The sequence below is a fragment of the Parasteatoda tepidariorum genome, chromosome 3 (assembly GCF_043381705.1).
Source record: "Parasteatoda tepidariorum isolate YZ-2023 chromosome 3, CAS_Ptep_4.0, whole genome shotgun sequence".
Taxonomy (NCBI): domain Eukaryota; kingdom Metazoa; phylum Arthropoda; class Arachnida; order Araneae; family Theridiidae; genus Parasteatoda; species Parasteatoda tepidariorum.
The window spans coordinates 14,244,784-14,269,984 of NC_092206.1; the positions used below are offsets into that span (position 1 = coordinate 14,244,784).

General features: G+C 31.5%; 2 protein-coding genes across 2 annotated transcripts in view; both read left to right on the forward strand.

The window, feature by feature from the left end:
* The window catches only part of LOC107438616 (uncharacterized), a 47,369-nt gene extending 27,106 nt beyond the window's left edge, over positions 1-20,263 (forward strand). Inside the window, exons 12-22 of the mRNA XM_071179073.1 lie at positions 6,625-6,865; positions 8,084-8,163; positions 9,303-9,446; positions 10,144-10,219; positions 11,571-11,606; positions 12,026-12,182; positions 13,919-13,992; positions 14,085-14,184; positions 16,128-16,282; positions 17,800-17,960; positions 20,178-20,263. Of these exons, the coding sequence (XP_071035174.1) occupies positions 6,625-6,865; positions 8,084-8,163; positions 9,303-9,446; positions 10,144-10,219; positions 11,571-11,606; positions 12,026-12,182; positions 13,919-13,992; positions 14,085-14,184; positions 16,128-16,282; positions 17,800-17,960; positions 20,178-20,252 (1,299 nt within the window). The 3' untranslated portion in view covers positions 20,253-20,263. The remainder of the gene's footprint in view (positions 1-6,624; positions 6,866-8,083; positions 8,164-9,302; positions 9,447-10,143; positions 10,220-11,570; positions 11,607-12,025; positions 12,183-13,918; positions 13,993-14,084; positions 14,185-16,127; positions 16,283-17,799; positions 17,961-20,177) is intronic.
* Positions 20,264-22,136: 1,873 nt separating this feature from the next.
* LOC139425120 (ectonucleoside triphosphate diphosphohydrolase 5-like) overlaps positions 22,137-25,201 on the forward strand; it is a gene marked incomplete in the record, with an annotated part of 17,928 nt that continues 14,863 nt past the window's right edge. The window contains 2 exon segments of the mRNA XM_071178351.1: positions 22,137-22,281; positions 23,338-23,589. Coding sequence (XP_071034452.1) covers positions 23,388-23,589 — 202 coding nt within the window.

The window sequence follows — 25,201 nt, forward strand, 5'->3', positions numbered from 1 at the left end:
CCATATTTTTTCTTAGAAGTTATGTTTTTGTTCATTTCTACGAATGTGCTATAAAACTTTCCTAGGGATCTCAAATCCTTCTAAAGACGCACTGAAAGTAGGAACTGTAGTATTATTAATGTAATATCTTGGAAACTGAGATTCTATAAACTTTTCCAGAGATGTTACTACATTAAACTTAGCGAACATATGTTTATGTTACTATGTCCAACTACTACAAAAGATAATGAATTCTCAATTCCTGGAAATTTTTTACCATGTATCAATATTTTACGCATTTGTCTCCCTTTCGTAGGTCACAGTCAGTATCAGAGCTAACACCCTTTTTGTAGCTTCTTAAACTTTGGATTTAAACTCTAGCTCAAATTTTGTACTTCATAATAAATAGTTCTTAAAAGCACTAGAGCCTATAGTAGATTATAGATATAGTTACTCCTTAGTAACACAACTATATTTATTTAGTTTAACTACATCTTTTTCTGTCTTAACCAAATTCTTCAATTTATTCATCAACTTCTCTTAAACATAATGAATAACTTTTTTTAAGAATGTTATTTCTCATTAAGAATGTTATCTCTCAATTTCTTTCTATAGTTCATTAAAAGTGTACAAGGAATTGAGACAAAATGGACTTTAGGTGCAGCTCTTAACATGCTGACATAAAAATGGCATTTCTTCAGATAAAAATATGGAAGAAGTTCTGTGGAATGCTTCCAGGCAACAACTTAGAAAAGCCAATCTTTCAGCCCAATTGGAAGAATAAAAAACTCTTTTAATGCTCCAGAGAATGTGTTATTTTCTTCAGTTGGTGTGCACAAATAAATAATTATATTTTGATTGTTTATAGTCTTGGAATTCATTTTAATTGCACCAAATATTGTCTCCTTATCAGCAAAGCTTATTAAATTTATTTTATTTTAATTTTATAACCGTCATTGAACAGCCGTCATTGAACTTGTAAATTTGAACCCAATCCAGAAGATAAGATAACTCCTGGATCAAGTATTGGGAGAAATTTGTTCTTTTTGAAGGAACTAACACACATTTGCGTTGCGTTAAGAGAGGAAAACCACACAAAAAAGAACACGGTAAGCCGGATCAATGGAACTCTCACCCATGATCCGGCTACCATAGAGGATATTTCACATCAGCACCCTGGTCGGTGCGTGCTGGGTGTGCAACTCGTATCAACCAGTTATCGCTAGGATTCGAACCCGGTTCTCCTCATTAGACGGCAAACACTCTATCCCCTGAGCCACCGCGGCTCTCAAATTGAAATTTAGTCGTGGATACCATATAGGTTGATACATGTCTGCTAAGCAACACAAAAACGATAAATCGAACAGAGAGATGAATTACATTCATGCCCGTTGCGGGATTCGAATCCGGGATCTTCCTGGTAAGAGGTCTTTGACCACCATGTAGGTCAGTCGGTTTACTTCGTCACTTTATTTTCTATTGTCTGGTCTTCATTCTAGTTTCGTCATTCTAGTTAGCAATCTCCCACAATGCACTACATTGAGGTTTCGAGTTGAAGAAAAATGTTTTTCATAGATTTGAGAGTTCACGTTTCATCACAAATCACGTGATTTCGTGAGGAAATTATTCCCAAAATTAACGAAATATAGTAGTCCAAACATAATGGCAACTTTCATTTCTCCCACTACGCAGCTTAATAGCCAAAACGTAGTGACGTCTTTCCTATTATCCTCCACTGAGCAGTTTATGTTCGCTATGTCGGACTGCTAAATTTATCAGTGCTGATGCCGTCTCTCTTTAAGGGGGTGTTGCGCATCTCTGGTTATGCTTAAAGGTTAAACTTGCCGTGAGTATAAGCATCTGGTGGGGAAACAATTTCTTTATATTTGTTGACGAAAATTTTATGTAAAACATTAAATTGCAAGAATTGTTTAATTTGGAACATCGCACGGAAGCATTGTGACAAGCAAGGACTTCTGAATCGACAAAAGTGAGATTCGTATTTCAGAGATTAAATATCGAGCTAAATTACCATAATCTGAATTAAATATTATGCAAAATTATTTTTACGTGTAACTCAATTTTTGAGCATTTCAAAGTTTTTTAGATTTAGATTTATTATCTTATTACACATACCACCTCAAAGTCCTAAAAATTAACTTGAATTATAAATCATCGTAGAACAATTTTCCCTTTAACATCATATAACATGCTTCAAGTAAAATAAAACTTCAGTAAATAGTTAAATAAAAATTTAAGAGATTACATTACGCGGGTATGGCAATTTTTTATCTGATGATACTTGTCAAAAATGTAGTCCCCGGCAAGCAGCACAGTAACTCTCTCGTTCTGACAAAATAATTAACTATTTTCCTCTGTCAAGTGCGACACAACACGGTGAAATTGCCCTATCAGTCAACTTGACATGAGCTTCTAAATTGTTTTCAAAATGAAATTGAACGGTGATGTAAACTGAGTCCAGCTGTTAGAGAAAAGAAAATAACAAAGTAAAAAGAGTGAGCGATGTAAGTTTTGACGCGAGAGCCATAATTTGATTATACCATGCCTTAAGACAAAGTTAAAATTTAGATAACGAAATATAACTACGCAACTACAGCTCTGCGGTCTAAAGTGGTCCTGAAATCCAAGTTAGCCTTAAAATAACATACCTGGGTAAACCACATTAAAAATTTGCAGTAATTGGTCAGTTTTAAAAGAAAGCATGACTGACGAGAATTCCTTAACAATGACTCCCATGTTAGTGCAAAGCATTACTTAATTCCTTTTCCACAGAACAAACAATATCGAGCAAGTACATAAATTGATAAATTTTCCTAGAGTGTTCAGTAGTGTATAGTTAGTTGGTGCGATTTTGGTGCAAGAGCTAAACATGACCAAAACGTGCTTCGCACTAAATTGGTATTATACTTACTTACTTATCCTCTACGTGCCTTGGGCACTTAAAGCCTCTAGCTTAGCCCTGCAACGCCTCCTGTCTCTAGCAATAGATCTTGCTTCCTCCCAGCCAGATATTCTACATTCTTTTAATTCGCCCAAAAACATGCGCTGGATGGTAAGTCTGGGTCTTCCTCTTGTTCTTTTACCATCAGGGGCCCATGTAAGCGCAACAAATGTAATTTTTTCTTTGGGCATTCTGAGGTATGTCCGAGCCAGCTCCATCTTCGTTTTTTTAATTTCATCTTCAATTGTTTTTATTTTAGCTTTCTTTAAATTGGTATTATAAGTCAAATTTAAATTTTTAAAAAATACTGAAATGTCTTATGGCTGTCAGTAAGATTCCGGTGTGAAATTTCATGATGTAAATAAATGAAGAAAATTACGACGAAAATTACGAAATATTAAATGAGGACACTGGGTCAAAATGTGGTACAGGTCTGTTCTTCAAAGATTCTGTCACTCCATGAAATAATATGCTACTTTAATATTTTCTCTAAGGTTGCAACAATTATTCATGACTGCTAAGCCAAGTTATGCCTAACTTTAACCAGCGCCCTCAATTTTAATTCTAAAAATGGTTCAAAAATCAAAGTAGTAGTTTCGTAAAGATAAAAAGCGTTTCTAATCTTCTTTTTTTTTAAATTTAAAAATTTATTCTAAGGCTGCATTATCTGCCCTCATAAAACTTGAAAAAACTGAAAATTATCCAGAAATTTTCATCTCTGTCGAAAACTCTAGCCTAATTTGTGATTTTTAAAGAAAATTAATAACTCTTAAAGTATTTAAATTTGTCAGTTCTATGAAGCCCAGATATTTCTCTGCGGCGAGATAGTTAAAAATTATAGCTTTGACTTAATTGTAAATGTGGCTTTTTGTATTTTCCTTATCAAAAGATCTTCGAAAAGTACTGTTAAGGTTGTAACCCAAAACAACAGGCAGTGATGATAATTAAAACGGACGATGGAGTTTTTCTGGCAAATCAAAATACTTTGCTTAGAGAAAATTAATGCATACGATTTTTAAAAAATAATGAAATAAATAAAACACTAAGATCTTCAAATACAGTTTTTCCCTTAATACGAAAAATGCGCAATTTTCATTTTTATGTGTAGTTTTATTTACAGTATACTCTCAATATCTCAAACTTTGCTATCTCGGAAACCTCGTTACGTCAAAAAAAATATTTTCCCCTTGTCATTACGTATCCACCTACTGTTAATTTGAATTCCTATCCTATGTTAAACGGTTTCGTCACATAACCTTAATATGTCGAATGTTTTTCGAAATAGAAATTGTATACCTTCGGAAAAATCACCATGTAAGTTCATTGTAAACCAATTATTTTCTATTTTATGCATAATTGTTCTTGACTCACTCTTAAAAATAAAGTTATCATTGTTGTATTTAGATTTATTGTCAACTATCATGATTACATACATGTTTAATAAAAGTTATTCTTATGTTTCGTGACTCTACTTTTTAGAGTAATATTTTAGAATATATTTTTTTACTTTTTAGAACAAGTTTAGTTCTGAATTTGTATACTGTATTTATTTATTTATTTATTGAGGAATTGGCGGAGCAAAAGTTAATATCTATGCAACGGTCACAAACGATAAAATTATTACAGCTATAAAATAAAACGAAAAACTCTTTAAATTAAGGTAGCTTCGTAACATTTGTGAAAGTCCATGAAAGGTGATTGTTTAATATCTATCTTTACATCAGCTGTGCAAAGTACTTCAAAATAGACCTTTACGTAATCTGTTGTAGATGGTAGCAATTTCTTGAGCATTACATCCACGGTGAGTATAAATATCTATTTCTAAATTCTAAATATTGCACACTTCAGGGCACAGAAAGTAGGGCGTCCAGTTTTCTTAATAAAAAAGAAACAATTTCATTTGACTAAAATCATTTCAAAAATGAGGCAAAAGAGAGAAAATAATTTTTTTTAGCTTAAAAATTTTCATATGAGAACATAAGTGCAAATATAGGAATGCTACGCTGTACTGAAGCGACATATTAAAACTATCGCTTCCCTAAGTCGTCTTTGTATCACTATCTTGGTGTGAAAGATTTTAGTATTCAAATGTAGTACTTGTATCGATAAAAATTACCATTTAATTTTACAACTTTTTGAATTTAATAACAATTTAATTCTACCCCAACCACTTCCAACGCCACTTTTACGTCACTAACTAACGTCATGCAACTGAAGACATTTACCAACCAGTTAAATATTAGCGGAATTCTAAATTTATATGTTTACCTTCTTTCACTGCTTTTTTAACTATTGTTAAATGTTGTTTCGTTAAATATTGCTTCTTTAAATATTGTTGGATAAATTATTTTTTTTTTAAAAATATTTTTGTCACTTATCCGTTTCGGCGGTCTTAGAAATGCTTGAACAATTATTGACACTAGTGATGCTTAATTAACTGTGTAAATAAATACCACTATTGTGACAAGAGGTAATATGAGCAAATAGCATGAACTTTTGCAAGAGAAAAGCGTTTTAACTTTCGTACAATTAGTGTTTGCATTTTTGTTTGAGATAGTAGAAACTTCTACTAAGTTAAAACTGTCGCTACGAGCTTCCCGAAAAGTGGTAGTAGATTCCTTTTTATGAAAAAAGCATTAGCTTTTGTAAAGAAAATATGCTATCTCATTAAATGTCTTATATTTATATTTAAAAATGTTTTTTATATAGTACTTAGTATATCTTTTTCCATTTTAATTACTTATAAATAATACACAGGTTAATCATTATGTACACGATAAACTGTCAAAATCGGACAGTTTTCAAACCTTATGAAATGTAAAATATGCATTGAAAGTTTGAATTTTATTTTTAAAGAGTATTTAATATTACTTACAAATACTATGTTATCTCGAAAAGGAAATGTGTTTCAATAATTCCTTATACAGTGTGTTTCTTCTAACAGACGATTTTTTCTTATGACACTTATTCAAACTTTTTTTAGTAATTGAATTTTTCATCCTTCTCTTAAATAAATTAATTCTTTTAGGTGTTTCCTTAAAAAAATTAAATTTTTTAATAATCCATCTTAACAAAGGTATTTTTTTACTTCCTTTTTAAATAAATCAAAAATAAGTTGGATTATTATAAATTATTTTAAGTTGTATTGAAGCACCTTTTACTGTTTAAGTGAATGATGCAAATTCTTGATGCTTAGCAATTTGCTTATACCTTACCTAAACTAGGCTAAAGTTTATGCAACTAATTAGTAACTAAGCAGCTTGATTAAAATCCAAACTAGATTTAAAATAAAACAACTTAGCTGAAACCAAAATAACTAGATTAAAACTGGTCAGAATCAAATCAATGAAGTCAAAATTAGATCCAAATTGAATTACATTACCTAATGTCTTTAATGTTATTAATTATTAAGTTTGAATGATGTTGTAATACATACTATTACAAATTATGTTTGGTTGTAATACTTATTCTTTTAACCAATTGAACGTAGGTAAGACTTCAATTAAAAAACAATGATATCCTTTATGTACACGAACTTTTAAAAACATATTATTTGACAAATGAATAATCTCTTGAAAGTTAATTAACATGTGACAACGGTTTTCAAAAATGTAACTAATTTTAGAACCTTCCAAAATATTTGATAATTTACTAACTGCTTCTTTGTCTTTAATATTCGACAGCAAAATATATCTCCTCAATGGCCCAGAAAAATGAGTGATCAGCATAAATTGATGTGGTTATTTTATATCCTCATTGTGTCAGTTGTGCTAGTTTCGTTGGAACTTGAAATGGAGCTGTTCTCGTCACTAAGAAGTGTTTTCACGTCCGAAGAGGTGGAAACAGATGAAAAGTATGTTATTATGATGGATGCAGGCAGCAGTGGTACCCGGATGCACATCTATTTATTCCATTCAAACACAAGTAAGAAATTAAAGGTTATTCAATTTTTTAATCTGTTACGTCATATGCACTTTTAACGAACGTCAAAGAAAATTTTACCGAGGTTAATTTCCTAAGGTGATGAAAAAAGCAAAATTTATTTATCATTTTTAAAATATATTCCCATGGTTAAAGAGCTATTTTCTTTTTTGCACGATAGTAAATCCTATTTTTTTACACAAAATTATAAATTATGTAGACACCATTCATAAATCGTATTAGAGTCGTATTCTGTTGGCTAATTTTGGTTTCATGGTGTGGGAGCCAGATCTTCTGCACTAAAAGACGATACTCAAACGCAAACTAAAGTTTAGAAAAAATACGATATTACGTGCAAGAGACACGATGGTTCAAGGGATAGAGTATTTACCCTCCAATGAGGTGAATCGGGTACGAATCCCAGTGAAGGCTGGTAGATACGAATCCGCATCCGGCTTCCACGACCACAGTGCTGACGTGAAATATCCTCAGTACTAGACGGATCATGGGTCAGAGTCACTTTGCAGGCAGGCTAACCGTGAGAAGCTCTCGAGGTCTTCCTCTCCGTGTAACGGAAATGCAGATTAGTTCCATCAAAAAGTCCTCCACAAAGGCAAAATTTCTCCCAATACCTGATCAAAGAGTTCCCTTGTCTTTTGGATTGGGTTCAAAATTACAAGGCTACGGAGTTAAACAACAGTAGTCGTAAACCCAAAAAATGGGTCGAAAATGGGCAAAAAATGGAAATATATTACGAGGACATCTAACTACTATAACATGTACTTTGTTAAAACTTTAAATTATAATTGATTTCATGAGTGTGCAGTTTATGTACACTTAAAATAGAAGCGGCTGCACGTAACACAGTTTGACATTAAAACAAAACACAAAAAAGGAAAAATAGACACTTGTTGAGGAACGGGGAGTCAAAAGCAATGGGGAATCGATGCTAAAAACGACAAGTTTATGAAATGATAATATGAAAAAAGCAGTCGTATAAATTCATAAAATTCTTTACAATACTAATATTAGAGGAACATTAAGATGTTTTATTTATGTCACAACAGATTTTATAATTACAAACCCTTAATAATTTTAAATTAATTATACAAAAACTAGAAGAGCAATGGCCAGTTTCGGACAGCACTCACACTAGGAGCATTAATTTTTAAAACTACTCATCGCATAAAGTTAGTTTTAAATGCATTTATATTTTAATAGGTGGTCCACTGTCCCTAGAAGCAGAATACAAAATAAGATCCCAGCCAGGACTTTCTGCTTACACGGAAGAACCCAATGAGGTGAGTTTTCAACAAGCATTGGTATTCGAATCATTAAAAATTGCTAAGAATTTAAATTGTTGAAAAAACTTAAATTTCTTTTCACACATTACTCTCATAGCTGAGCTTCATGGAAATTGAACATGATAACCGGCTGTAACTATCAAAATATTTTTCGAAATTTTTTCTAAAGATGCAAAACTCGTTCAAAATAATTACTGATAAGTAACATTTTGCAAATTTCATGTTCACCCCCCCCNCCCCCCCCCCCCCTGAAAATAACACATGATGCGAAAAAGGCAATAAGAACTGTTTGGTTCAATAGGTTCTAAAAAATAGTAAACTGTAAAAAATTCCAGATCGAACCATGGTATAAAGTACTGATACTTCGGCTGCATCATCCGCAAAATCCCTTTTACCGTAAAACCTATTTTTACCATTAAATATTATACCGTAATTTTTACAGCAGTATTTATTTAATTAGTATTATTTGGTGATTTTAGGGAAATTATTACCGTAAAAATTACGGTAAATAAGTTTTTTTTTCGGTAACTTGTTCCAACAAAAGTAGATTTTACCGTAGTTTTTACAGTATATTATGATTTCACTGTTTTGTACTGCAAATGTACATGGAGCATGAAATTACTTAATATATATGCCAAAATAACATTTTATTGATATGTATCAAAGATTGAAATTTTTTTTGTACAAAATGTGAAGTAGTTTTATTTATATTCATAAAACCTACGTAAAAATATAATTTCTATAAACCCCCTCTGCCATGGAATCATTCTATAACATATATGTCGTAGGCCGATTGAAAAATTCAACTCTCTGCAATGCTCCAACTAAGCTTACTGCAATAAAACTGCAAAGATCAATTAGACCAAAGACCAAAGAGGTCACATTATTAACCGTATATTTGGTACACATTGCCATTGATGAAATTTGATAGAAGAATATTTAGAAGTAACATAAGTCAATTACCAATAATTTTTATGACGTATTTCATAAAACCTTTTTAAAACCATCCCTAAGAAAGTAGTAGAAATCTATAAACTAACTATACCATTAGTTCGAAATTCATTGAATTTATTCTCAAATTTATCTGTTAATAAGCTTATTGCTTTCTAAAAAAAAAACTTATTTTTACATCACAGATAACTCTTATTTTATCTGGCTTACTGGGAGTTGCCCAAAAGTACATTCCGGCTGATCAGTGGAGTGACACTCGCTTAGCCTTAATTGCAACGGCTGGTCTGAGAACTATATCTGACGATGATGCAAATATTGTCTTGGAAACGGTAAGTCTCATATTTTGATAAAATATGCTTTTCAAAGTCGCTCTCATTTGGAAAAAAAATATTTTTAGTGTAATTAAACTGTTTCAATTTGTACTAAATTTGATAATGTGTGCTACTTTACCAAAATTGAAACAAATCTTGAAAGTATCGTTATTTACTATTAGAACAAAAGTTAGACATTGAAGCAACTCAAAATACCAAACTTGACGATAGATATAAATCAAAATAAAACCATGCTATCATTTATTTAGCATAATTTAACAATTATCTTAAACTCATAAAAACACTTTTTTTTTAATTCTTCATTAAAAACTTTCATAGCTAATAGATCTACTCATATCTTCATTACGTATTTTAAAAATCCTTGATTAAAAATATTTCCTTTGAATCGAAGCTCTAAGGACCATAAGGAATTGCTTAAGATAAAAGTAAAAATAATGTATCAAATTCTGACGGATCATTATCCAAGTTATTAATTATAAAAGTTAACTTATCATCAGTTAAGTAATCATCATCTTAATCATGACAAAATCATTACAAAATTAATTATATGATACTGCAGGAAAAGTGGTAACTGCAAATTAAAGAAAACGATTGTCATATTTTTGCCTGACGTTTAAAATATACTGATCATATTAGTGTTGATAATTTGTATGCTCACGTGGATTTATTTCCAACGAAATTTTTATTATTCTAGGTACGTGAAGTGTTTGAAAAATCTCCATTCCTTTTTAATAATAATGATGCATATCTACTTACAGGAGCACAGGAAGGTATCAACTTAATTTATTTTTTTTACTTTAAGCAATTTATTAGTTTACCAAAAAAATAATAATAAGAGTCGCTTTAAACATACCCTCATTTAATTTGCAAAAAAAAAGAATTAATCCTGAAAGCTAACATATTTTTTTTATTTACAATTGAAAAAATTGAAAATAATATAAAGAAACTTTAAATACATTATACTCTCGTTATCTCAAACTTCTATATCTCGAAAGCCTTGTTATGTCAAAAAAATATTTTCCCCTTGACATTACATTACCACATAATATTAATTTGAATTCGTATGTCGGAGGGTTTCTTCTCAAAACCCTATTATGTCGAATATTTTTCTTTATAGAAAATGAAACTGTTTCGGAAAATTACAGTGTAAGTTTATTTTAAATCAATTCCTTTATATTTAATGTATAATTTTTTTCTTACTTTGCTATATTTATCATTGCTGTATTTAGACTTATAGTCAATTATCATTAATATCGACTTATTATCATAAATTATCATTAATTATAAGACTTATGTCTATAATTAATGAATAATGATTGTCAATAATGAATATTCTGTATGCAATGATAATTGACTTATAGTCATCATTGTATACAGAAGTATTAGTAGTTATTCTTAAGTTTCATGACTCTACTTTTTAGAGTAATATTTTAGAATATATTTCTCTACTTTTTAGAAAATATTTAGTTCTGAACTTGTTATCTCGAAAACTCACTATCTCGAAACTTTTTTAGCGTCCCTTCAACTTTGAGATATCGAGAGTATACTGCATTGTATAAAATATAAGTACACATCAGTATACTGTATTTTATAAATAAAAAAATTTAAAAGCAAATGGTGGCATTTTGGATTAGTGGGACTCCTGTTTACCTAAATAAATCAAACCTTTAAGCGCTTCATTGCTTACTTGTCACCTCGGTGAAATGTGACTTCTTTGTAACATGTAACATAACCAATAATACCATTTTATTGTCTTAGTGAAAACTTATAATTCTACTAGTATATTTAATTTTACTAGCATAAAACTGAATGAACCGACGCTTTTAAATTTTACTGTTTATTAATAAATGTCTAAAATTACAAACATTTAAAATTCCAATTATCAATAATTCGTTATGCAAATATTTAACAGCAAATAACAAAAGCGATTCATATATTTAACACCAAAAATTAACGCGTAATTATTACAAGTATCTGAATTGGATTATAAATTGTAATATAATTATTGGATAATTATTATATAATTATTGTATATATAATTATTGGATAATTATTATATAATTATTGTATATATAATTATTATATTATCTGAATTTTAAATCACAGTACATTTTTTTTCAGGTCTTTATGCATGGTATGGTTTGAATTTCTTACTTGGTAAAGTATCCTTTCTATTTACTTTTTAATTAAATTACAATTATCCGATAAAAAGTCATACAATTTCACTTTGCAGTAAAAATATCTAAAAAAATTAATTTAAAGAACTATTGATGTTCGCGCAAAGCTTTTTTTATACAGACATAACAGTTAAAAATTATTGCTCTCGAAATATTTTTTCATGCCTTGATGCTCTTTTTTTATGATCAAAATAAAAATTTAAATTCTATGTAACAATAACTGTCAGTATATTGAGTAGTAAATTGATTAGTTACATTAAATTATTGGTTGTAAATAATTGTTTTGTAACAATACCATTCATACAATGCATATAAATTAATTTATTGGTTGAATGTAATATTGTAACAAAACAAAAATGATTAGTTAAGTTTTTTCCATATTTGTGAAAATTTTTGCAGATCAATTAAAGGATGCAGCTGACACGGCAGCATTGATAGATTTAGGTGGACAATCAATACAAATTGCATTCGCTGAGGACAGTTATGATATTCAAACGTTAAGAATCGATGACTTGCAAAAATTACAAGAGAGGAGTAGGGTTTTATATACAAAAAGGTAAGTAAAAATATTTTTACATCATTTTAAATCCATTATAATAATGAAATTAACCCTGAACGTTTTTTGATTGAACCTATATTTATAAATAAACCTGCAGTCATTACCATTCACACGAGGCCAGTATAGGCTTGAAAAACAGGAAAATTTGTAAGCTTAAATCATAGAGTGAAATTTAATTTCCTCAAGTTAAGATGATCCACCAAATTTTGAATTTATTATTGATTTGAAAGGAAGTGAAGCCCTTGAATGGTAATTTTAAAGAAAAGATAGTTTGGATTTATCGGTGCAAGGGCCAGTTATGGCAATATTTCATCTACAATTAGTTGTAAGTCAAAACTTTGAAAGCTAGGTTGATGTATGAAAATCGTTGTTCTCGAGACAATAGTAAATGTAGCCATGAAGTTTATAAGCAATTAATAAAATAAGTGTAGTACAGTAATGGATATTTTTAAACCCAAATATCATGACTAAACGGGGAATTACGGGCTTACTATTCCTTACTTATTTAAACACTGAGCATAATCATTGTTAAGGACTATATTACAGATGCAACTTTTCAAGTAATGTCTTCCTATTCAGAAATCTAAACGATAAAGTTAAGTCTTTAAACTTTATATTTCTATTACGTAAATTTACGAAGAATATTGACGGCCGGGATAGCCGGCTGGTAGGGTGCTGGACTCACGTTCGTGAGAATGGGAGTTCAAATCCAGTCGGCTGAAGACTCCCCGTGTAGTAAATAGTGACTGGTGCACATTAAATCTGTCGGGTCACAAAGTCCTCCATGTTTATATAACTAATAACACCTGTGGGGGTACTGCGTTGGAAATTGATCGTTCTCTGGTTCAGGTCAAAATTACGATATATGGATGAATGAATGGATCTAGGAATCGGTCCACCATATAAACAGGAGTGACGTATGGGTGTGTCAGAAGTCAAATGCTTGACCATAGATGGCTCCACTAGACGAAAACATGAGCAATTACACCCCTCGCCTTAATGACCTACGACAACAAATATTATAAATTTATAGCACACGACGTGTCAACCTTGTAAAACAAACTGTTGACATAAAAGTCTTTTCAAAGAAAGACTAATTTAATAAAATGTAATCAAGTGATTTATGCACATGGACTATATCATATTACAAATTTATTCAGATTCATTAATTTATTCCTTTAAAAAATGCAAAAATGGTTGATGGAAGTTTTGAAAAAGGAAATAAATTCTGTCTATTTTCGTAAATAGCCATGTTCGTTTTCATTAACACGCATTTTGAGCTTAGTCCAGATTTAGAAACCAACTATGCGTTTAATAGTACCTTATAACTGGAACACTGAAACCTACAAAAAAAAATTGATAAAAAGAAAGATATGAAATTATAAAGTGGGAGAAAACAATACCATACTTTACAGATCCGTTCTGAATGTTGTTTAATAGCACGACGCAGTTTTACTGATTTTTAAGGACTGTAAATGCAATCTCGGACTTTGTTTTCGTTTTTGGCTAATCAAGAAAAATGCTTCTGACAGAATTTCTGAAAAAAATTAAATTAGCTACAACAATTTTGAAATTTAAAAAAATAATAATAAACACTGAATAAATGTTTCAAAAACAACTTTGTATAGTTTTATAAGCCGCAAAACAAACAACGTGTACAAGCAAATTTAAATTTATAAATAATATCTGTATCTTTTTATGTGTGCATGTAAGTAAATCTAATTTCTACGCAGTTATTTAGGAAATGGCCTACAGAATGCGAGACTCTCTCTTGCCCAAATAACAACAGATCCAATTCTGTTTATAAGTATGACTTCGCCTTAAATTCTTTTTAAATCATTTGTTTATCATAATCAAACTCTGCATTATCATACATTCTGTTCTAACAAATTTTTGCAGATGCCATAGAATACAATGGCATCGTGACATTTGGAAGTCCTTGCATACATCCGGATACAGAAGAGTTTTGGGAATACGATTTTAAGAGAAAACTCGTTAAGTAAACATTTTTTTAATATGTTCTAAACTTTATGCCACCTAAGCTTCTTAACGTAAATAATTGCCACTGTGAATATTAATACTACCTACATATCACTAAGTTAAAAACGTTGAAAATGTTATGAGCAAAAACTCAATAACAAGATATCAATTCATCTACAAACCACTTTACTCCCCTCTACTCCACATTCCTTTCCACTCTACTTTACTATCCTTTTTATTTCATTCCACTCCACATTCATATCTCCACTACCCATTCCACTCCAGACGACATTTCATTCAACTCCACACAATTTCACTCCCCAACTCCACACTATTTCATTCCACTCAACACTCCTCTTCATTCTCCAAACCACTCTCCACACAACTGCTATCCACTCCCCACTCCATACCACTCACACTACATTCTCCACTCCACACTCATTCATCTAAACTCCATTCCACACACTCCACCGTACTCCTCTCTCAGTACCACTCCTCTGTCCACCCTACTCCTCTCCGCACCCCACTGTACTCCTTTCTCAATCCCACTCAGCTCTCCACCCAACTCCTCTCTCCACCCCACTCCTCTCCACGCTCCACTTCGCTCCAATATCCACTCCACGCCCCTCTCCTCTCCACTCACTCCACCCTTACACTCTTCTCTTCTCAACACCCTACTCCAATCTCAATATTACTTCACTATCAACACCACTCTCCTTCCGACTCCTCCTTCCAACTCCTCTCTCCTTCCGACTCCTTTCTCCTTCCGACTCCTCTCTCCTTCCGACTCCTCTCTCCTTCCGACTCCTCTTTCCTTCCGACTCCTCTCTCCTTCCGACTCCTCTCTCCTTCCAACTTCTCTCTCCTTCCAACTCCTCTCTCCACTACAATCCACTGTACTCTCCATTCCACACATTTCTACTCCACACAATTCCACCTCCACACAATTCTACTCCACACAATTCCACCTCCACACATTTCTACTCCACACAATTCCACCTCCACACAATTCTACTCTACACAACTTCACCCCATTCTCCAAAGCACTTTCCAACCAATCTTCATACCTATACTATCGACACGCCACTCCATACCACTCTTCACTCCGTTCTCCACTGAGTGCAGTATATGATGAAGAGTGCAGTTGTGTGGAAAGTGCAGTTGAGTGGAGTGTGGAGTTGAGAGCACCACACCACTCTCCACACCACTCCACTCCACTCTACATACCTCTCTACTCTTCTCTGCTAAACACTCCTCTCCATTCCAAATTTGAAATACTAGCATTCACAAAAGTAATGTCAAAATTGCAACTAGAAAAAGCTTATCCTTTTTTAAATCTTGATGCAAAAAAAAAAATTTCGCAAAAATATTACAATTATCCAAATCATCAAGTTTCATGTAAGAAATATTTCAGTTGCTTACAAGTCTTGTATAAAGCGCAATTCTTTAATTGAATTATTATAAAATCCGCTCAACATTCAAACAATATTAGCATTAATTATAAACTTTCAAACAACACACTGTAACTCATGTGTGGAATTTCTACCATGAATAGCATTCATTGCAGAAATATAATGTATCTGAAAATTTAAAAAACCGTAATTGTTTTCAGTAGAGAGTATAAATTATGAACACATTTTTTTTTTAGTTCTTAAACATGAGTTTTTACTTTAAGTACGTTTTCAAACATTTTATTTACATCAATCATTTTTAGAATTTTTAAGGTATTTCGCGTCTTTGCCTATAATTAAACGTAAAATTTATAAATTATCTAAATACCCCATTACAAATTGTGAACAAATGCTGATCTCTTTACACACAATTGATAAGAAAACCACATTTACTACAATATTTCAATTACTTTAATTCAGTTTGTTTTACATTACATTGTTTTACATTTACATTATTTCAATTAACTTTATATTGTTTTTAGTTTCTAAATAAATGATTTTTTTTCCTCAGAAATCAAAGTTATGAAAAGTATGGCTTTGAAAATTGCTATCTAAAGGCTGTAGCATATCTGGATAACATTATTCACAAACCTCGCAATCTCGGAAAACGAGAAATATATGCCCTGTCAAGCCACATAGATCGAGGTTTTGAATTAGGTCTTATTGGTACGTTAAGTTATTTTTAAGTACATGACTTTATCAGTAAATCAATCACAATCAATCGCATCAGGAAACAAAATTGAATAAAATGTACAATAAAAGCAAAAAAGAAAGTTACTTAAAAAACAAAAATTAAATTCGAAATAAAATTCAGTCATTTTGAGATCATAATATTCCCTGCGTCCCCCACTTACGATTTGCAAATATTTTTTTTATTTATTTCCAATGGTTTTATTTATTTCCAATGCACAATCGGTCTTGATGAGCAGACCTAGTGCGTTCTCCAAAGGTGATATCCACTCTTTCAGGACCACCACAATGGGTGAGATACCGTTGGTCATGTTAATTTGGACGTCTAATTTCTGCCACACTAGATGGCAGCACTAATGCTAAAGTGCACTAGGAATTTAATTTTGCCGGAAATGCCAAGAGCCAATAAGGCACTCCAGGGATCTTTTACATGCCGCATAATCATACGACATGGCCGCGTAGGATTTTCTGCATCCCGAAAATCCGGTGTCTGGGCCGGGGATCGAACCCGCAGACTTGGGCTCAGACTTGAGCGATTTGCAAATATCAAATTTGCGACTTTCTGCCGAGTCCATTACAAAGTAAGAGGGGATTCAAATTCATGGTACCTGTTTTGCATTTCGGGTACACAATGGTGGAGCATATACATGTTCCTAATAAATGCTCTGCCAAACAATGATACCCGATCTGCAGCTTGAAAATTGCTATATTGTTTCTTACTTAGCAAACTTACTTGGTACTTAGCAAAAACAATTTCTGTAGTCGTGTATATTTTCGTGTGCTAACTTTATTGTTTAGAATACCAGAATCGTATCATTTAGAAATAGCATTTAACAATACTCTTTAACTGATTCAATGCCTTCAGTCAAGCTTACGGTTAGTGAGAATGTCCAGAGGTTTTTGCACAAGATTATGTGACCGGTCATTATCTGTACGTGACGCTTAACACTGAAAATTATTAAATTATTTTTGTTTACATAAAATAACAATGTGTTTCTTTCTCGTTCTGTAATTCGTAAAATACAGACTTTTTTCAAACAGAATAATATAATTTTAATCGCGATGCATATAAGATAAAGTAGTTAACATATGCTGTAATAACTTCACAAGATTCATAATGCACAAATTCTACTATTCTTTAATAAATTACAATGTGCAGATTCTGCTATTCTTTCGTAAATGAAGTTAGCTCTTAGTTTTTTAGCGCAAGTAACAAAAAAAGTTCTACTGAAAAAAAAAAAAACAATTTTTTCCGCAATTTTTGAGTTAAGTAAATTCTGCAATTTTTTGGTGAACTATAAAGTGCAAAAGCTAAGATTTTTTCATTTTTGAGTTAAGTAAATTCTGCAATTTTTTGGTGAATTATAAAGTGCAAACGATAAGATTTTTTCATTTTTGAGTTAAGTAAATTCTGCAATTTTTCGGTGAATTATAAAGTGCAAAAGCTAGGATTTTTTCATAATTAGCATAGTTAAAAAAATATTCCGTTTCAGATTTTCAAGGTGGAAACTGTACAGTCGGGGAGTTTGTGGATACTTGCAAATTTTTTTGTAACAATTTGATGCCTGCAACAACATTTACTTGCCTCGATTGCAGTTATATTTCAGCATTTTGGCAACATGGCTTAGGCCTTCGTAGAGAAAAGGAAATCCAAGTAAGATATGTACATGTTAAATCTAAAACATACTTTGTATCTGAAGTTCTACGTTGGAATTAGCATATTCTGCAGTTGTAAATTCGTATATTCTGCAGGAATTTAACTATCAAATGCAGCATATTCAAGGTGTAAAAAATCCAGCTGATTATTTATCTAGTGTACCTCTTAGAAATGCTGTAGTTAATAATATAAATATATTTGTGTTAAATAATAACTAAAATCTTCCCATGCCTTAAATTTTGGTACATATAAAGCTTATAATTTGTTGAAGATTGCTATCTGATAAACCAAAATTTTATTGAAACTTGTGATGCTTGCCTTGCTAATAAACCTAAGGCTAATTATCAACTATTATAAATAATCTAAACAAATGTTTTTTTTCTACACTCTGCTTGCTTTGGGTAATAATAACTGATAACGGTAATTTCAGTTTGATAAACTTCAACTTGATCAAGTTAAATTACTTCTGATGAATTTGAGAATTATTCAAAATCCTTAAAGCATCGCAAAACTTAATTTTACTATGATATGTATGATGGACTCTTAGAAAGATCACATAGAGTTCTTCTTAAGAAATCTATTGCTTCCATATGTAATAACATTTGAGAATGGGCAAAGATTACTTTTCTTTAAATTGCATTTACAATTCATCTGCCCATGTTGTAACAAGTTATACACCTGCCGAATCATTTCCTGGTAAAAATGCTACTATTACTTTTAAACACAATTTTAACTGCTAAGACCAAGGAAAACTCATCTAATTATCTAAGAAAATTAAAAGAACACAAAACAGAAACTAAAAAGATAATTAGAGAACAACATTTGGAGTACAAATATTTTGACCGACATGAAAAGTACTGTAAAAGTAGACCTATTACTAATTTTGAATAAAATGATCTTGTATATTTGAAACTAATAATAATATTCACTTATTTCACCTAAAGTATCTTTTAGAATCGCAAAAAAATTAGAGGGAGCAAATATTTAATACACATTAGAGACGATGAAAGTGATGTGTTAAAATTATTTTATGCAAGTAAACTTTTCAAAGAGAAAAAAGGTCTTTAAGAAGTGAATTAGAAAATAAAATAAATAATGATTATGACACGAGCATTGAATATTAGTTAGTTTTGTGATAATAATGTTATAAAATAAATTAATATTTTAGGATGTGGTGTTTCTGATTGAAAATTTAAATATAAGTTGGTAAATAAATTTTTTCTTAGAATGATTTTTGAATTGTACTTTTCCTATATTTTAAGCTCAATTTATATTCAGTGTTAAATGGTCCTTGTTTTTGAATATGGAAATGCCCATTCAAAAAAGTTTTAACACATTTGTTTTCTTTTTTTTTATTGACTAAAAGTTTTTTTTGCTGTTAAGATATTTTTACTGTCCACGCGTTACTAAATTGTTTGTGAAATTATTATTTCAAGTATACATTGTTTATAGTATTTCATGATGATGAGTGATATTGATTAATAAGCTTAAAAGAAAAGTTCGAAAAAATCAAATAAAATTAAAATAAGCACAACAAGAAATACTTATTATGTGAGTTAATTTGATAGCTAACACTAATGTAGGATATGAATTTAATGTGTGAATCATTAAAAAATATGACATAAAATATATAGGAAGATAAGAAAATTCTTCTTCACTTTTACTAACTGTAACTGTTTTTATGTGCTTTGGGGGCGGGTTTTTTGATGTCTTTTAAATGTTTTGTATATTTGTTTCAGTNATTAATAAGCTTAAAAGAAAAGTTCGAAAAAATCAAATAAAATTAAAATAAGCACAACAAGAAATACTTATTATGTGAATTAATTTGATAGCTAACACTAACGTAGGATATGAATTTAATGTGTGAATCATTAAAAAATATGACATAAAATATATAGCTCGTACTTAAGATTCCAGGTATGGAAACCTAGTGATTTACAAACTGCATAACGAGTCCACTAAGCCTGCAAAAAGCTTTTCGGTACCTTGTAATTGTAACCTACTCTACCGTTGAGTGTTATTAACAAAAAAAAAATAAAGTATAATTGCAATTTAACTAGGTAAAATAAAATTATAATATTTGCAGTGTATTTGCAAATAATTTGTTCTCGCAAGATTTGGTCTATATACCCTGATATTGCTTTGATTTTATTATAGCCAATTAAAATAGATTATTGAATTCAATTTTCGATTTAAAAAAATTGTTTTTTATAGCTTACAAACATCATACGGGGAATTAACGTTGAATGGTCATTAGGAGCTGCTCTCAACTTATTAGAATATAAATGACAACAAACAAAGGAAATTTTAACAGCTGCTATGGATCCTTATGCCAGTTCAGAGATTGTGTGAAATCGAGACACATATTTTGATACATATGTTTTCTGTAATTAAAATAATAAAATAAATTATTTCAATCTAATTTTGTTATATTTCTTTAAAGAAAGTTGGTTGGTTGGAATTTATCGGCACGAGAGCCAGAAATGGCTATACTGCACCAGACACCAGGTTTAAGAGTCATTGTTTTATTTTTTATTTTATAGAGTAATGGATATAGTCCCATTGTTTTAATATAAACTTGATAAGATTGTGATGTATAAGGTCACTAAGTACGGATAAAATATTAGGAAAAAAGCAACCAAAAAGTTTGTTACGCAAATGCTTGAACCGTTTACAGTTGGTTAAAATATGTTTAATACAGAGATTCCAACTTGCTCCGGACAGCAAACAAATGTTTTCGAGTAGTAGTTTATTAATGTGTGATTCTGGGTTTAATAAATTCAATTTATTAGTTTTTTATCCACCACTATTTCTAAATAATTCGACGGTTTATATTATTCGCCACTTTGTTACACTTAAGTCATGCAACACCGTTGCAACCAAAATTAGTCAAATCTTTGCAAATTTAAGTTTGTAGTTGTCTACAGTTTTTAAAATTATTATGGCACGTCCGGAACAGTTGGCATCTCTGCTAATGGGTAACAATTGGGTGCTGGTTCGACTTTCAATAAATGTTTATGGCTATAACGGGAATGACCGATGCGCAGTCTATTAACTAAAACCTGGGTTTTAAAGAAAGTACTGACTGTTTGAAAAGCAGACATACGACACTTAAAAACTGTAATTTTATGTTTAACAAAAACTGTAGGAATAAAGTAAAGCATTCTCGCGACAGTCCGTTATGGGTCAGGGGGTTCACGGAAATTAAAGATTCACGATTTCATAGCCAACGGCATGACTGTGGTAATGTGGTTTTTACTTCCTAGACAAGCTGGTACCCATCAATCTGAAAGTGGATGGGCTTAAAGCCGCCACTGGGGATGGAAACCCCAATGAAAAACTTCACAATGACAGTTCCATGCCTTAACCATTGAGCCATCGCGGTTCAATTTCATAATAAACAATAATAAAATATGGAGAAATGCCTAGCCAGTGCAAACTTTTGTACAATTAAGAATCCCTTAAGTTAGGGCAGCATAACAACCAGCACTATAAACAGACCCTGAACAGAATTAAGTTAGGGAACCCCATACGGCTATACTCGATCTTTCATTTAAATGTCCTAATTTATGTGAACTCTCATAATGAGCCACATTCAAATGTACCGCATTTAAGACTTGGATAAAACAGTTCGTTTGGCGCAGCTTGTAGTTTTGTGGATCTTGTGCCATTAAACTATATATTCAACTCAACTCAAGACTAGGTAAAAATATCGTAGAGAAAAGGTTTAAGTAAATTAAATCTGATTCGTTAAAATAAAATATATTGTCTTATTTAGAAGAAGAAATTATTTTTTTAATAAACAGTAATAAAAATGTTTTAACGCAATATTGATTAAAACCCAAAACGCAATATTAATATTGTATTTGCAAATAAGACTTATTTCCAAGCAATGAAACTAATTTTTTTTTTTAAATTTTCTGATCTCGAATATATTGTATGATAATGATTTGTCTCATTTTTAAAAATTTCAAAAATGTATTATTAGACGGTATCTACTAAAGTTAATTTACATAGAATTTAATATATATGTTACTAAAATCAGATATTTTTTTCTCATCTAAATTTGTTTGCAAAAAAAAGCGTTTTATTTATTAGCTGGTCGTTCTAAGCTGATACTGTCAACACTTCCACCTACCGTTTAGTTGTGATATTGACTTTTCGATGACGTATGATCTTCTTCAAACGCAGCAGCTGAGTAAATAGACTCAGAACCTTCTTTTTACCAATTACTGACTTAAAAATAGTGTGTAATCGCTCTAACCTATAGCTGGACATTTTATGATTATAAAGTGAAATCCTAAAGCTTTTCACTCGGGTGAGTCCATTCTTTCTTTATTTAATTATTCTATACTTCTGTAGTCTTTATTCTCTCGTTAGTTGTAGTCTTAATGTTTTCTGAAACTTTGCTATTTAAAGCTGTAAATAGCAGTTAGGGTATTGTTTTTTTTTCTAGAAATTTAATACTTCCGAGCAAAACATAGAATTTATTTATATAACTATTTATTTACATAGTTAATATAACTATATAAAATCATTTTGTTTGAATGTACACCAATAGCGAAGGATTCGGCGGTAAAATCTGATGCTGTGCTATTTTGCTAGCCCTTAATTTTATTTCAGACGCAACTTATCAAGTAGACGCAAGTAGATAATTTATACCGACTCTCGTAGCTTTGTATCTGGTGTTTCTCACATTTGGGTGCAATCCCATAATTCGTAGAAATCAAAGTTACGTTTTAAGTTTACAGGATACAGAATATAGTATCTACTTTTGTTGGATACCTTCACAAATCGGCATTCTCGGGAATCGTACCGATATTTCGGCCAAAATAACTAAGAAACAATTTAAGAAGAAAAAAGCTAGAAAAATTTAAAATATAACAGCCTAGTGTGATCTACAGCCTAGTGTCAATATCATACAAAACACGATATAACGTAAACGGATTTCATTCCAAAGACAACTCTCGACGCGCTGACATTTAAATTTTTTAAAAAAAAATTATTCCCGTACTTTGCATAAGGTTCATTTAATGGCTCTACATTGCAAAATCTTCTGATTTGTAATGTAGAATCATGTAACAAAATAACCTACTCTATCGTTAAAAGTCAAATGATAAGACTAACTCGTTATTCTGGTAGATATTTTAAACTCAAAAACCAAATTATACTGTAAGAACATCAGGCACCTTAAGATTGACAGTGTTTGTCCATTTCTGTGTTGATTTCTAAAATCTATTGTGAAAAAAACCTTAAAATATTCAAACAACCGACCACTACATTTCACTCTCTTACATGTGTTAATTACATCCCATTGCTATTATATGTAGAATAGTAATGCACATAGAAATAAAGCACTCCTATGTATTTTCAGGAAATTTCTCCATAAGATAAACCATGAGTATGTCCAAATGAAACAAGAAAATGAAAGGGAAATATAGGATGAAATGCATTCTTTGCATCGTCATATCGCTATTTATATTACTGGTATTGCAATTGAACCCAGGATTCATTTTATCAATACAAATATTCATGTTTGAAAAGCCATTAGAAAAATACGTTATTGTGTTTGATGGAGGCAGTACTGGGACCCGGATGCATGTCTATATGTTTCTTTCGTATTCGAGTAAGTATAACAGTATAGCATTAAAGTTTCTTAATCCAATATCCCATTATACTTCCTAGGTATAAAGGACTTTCAAAAAATAATAAAGTTAATACAAAGTTCCATTATTTTTAATCCTGATATATTTGAGATTAGATAAAGCTTTATATGCATATGCACAGAACAGTTTTGAATTTAGAATATAAATGCACAATAGATGGATGTTTGGAATGTTCGAAAAAAGTTTAACCCAAGAATATCAAAAGCGATTACACTACTTCACACACGTACACCAGTGCTTCCCATGTAACAAAAATTTATTAATGTACCTTTTGTTTTTATTATTTGTTTTTATAACCATCATTGACCCCCCTCCAATTTTGAGTTTACGACTATCAATGCTCAACTATCAATATTGTGAACCCAATCCAAAAACAAGGGAGCTCCTGAATCAAGTATTGGGAAAAACTTGCCTTTGTGAAGGACTTTTTGAGGAAACTAACCCGCATTTGCGTAACAGGAGATGAAAACCTCCCAGGGTTAAACCGACGGCAAGACGACTGGTGCGGAATTCATATTAACCAATCATCGCTGGGTTGGTTGGTTGGAGTTTATTGGCACAAGAAACAGAAATAGCTATACAGCTCCCGTCATTAAGTTAAAATTGGTCTCTAGGTTGAACCGACATATTTTTCTTAAAGTAAAAAATGAAGTCCTATAGTCTTGATAAACTTCAAAAAGTGATGTATTGGGCCACCAAGCAAAAATTGAAGATCGGGATAAAAACTGCTTAAAAGTTTGTTCCTCAAATATTTGAATCGTTTTCGATCGGTTAAAGTATGCTTAATAGTAATACCACACAGCATTGAGAACAACTAAGTGCAGATTAGTCGTATCTGGGATTCGAACCCAGGTCACCTCAACGGGAAGCGAGAGCTCTATCCTCTGAGCCAACACGGCTCTACTGTATTCTTTGTAAAAAAAAATATAAACATCAAGGTGACACGATTTTCTCACTCTTCATACTTGTAGCCTCTCCGTTACCAAAATCTTGCTTTTTCCTCAAGCCAGGACATTCCCATTTCTTGCTAAAACGTACTACAGAGGGAGGAAAATAATATTTTCCCTAACTATGGCAATGGGGAAAGTGTGAAGAATGGGAGAATCGCGTAACTTTGAGGCGTCTATACTATTTATTAAAAGAACAGGGTGGTTCGAAGTCATGCACATGAGTTAAAAGTAGCTTTATTGTACCAAGCACAAACATTTCGTTTTTATGGCAATGAAATTGAATATTAAGATACTCAACAAAACTCCGGAGTGTATCCTCAAGTAAAACAGATAACTCAATCAGTAAAATTGTAAAGTATTGACATCATCATCATCATCAGTAGCTCGACAGTCCTCGGTGGACCCTGGCTTTCTCAAGAAGACTGCACCAGTCCTTTCTTCTGCGTGCCACGGCTTTCCAGTCTCTGACCTTGATTGTGGTAAAGTCCCTTTGGAGGCAATCCGCCCATCTCAGTCGGGGTCTGCCTCTCTTTCTAACTCCAGTTGGCCTTGCCAAAAAGATTCTTTTAGTTGTTCTGTCATCATTCATTCTTACAATGTGTCCGGCCCATTTCATGCGCTG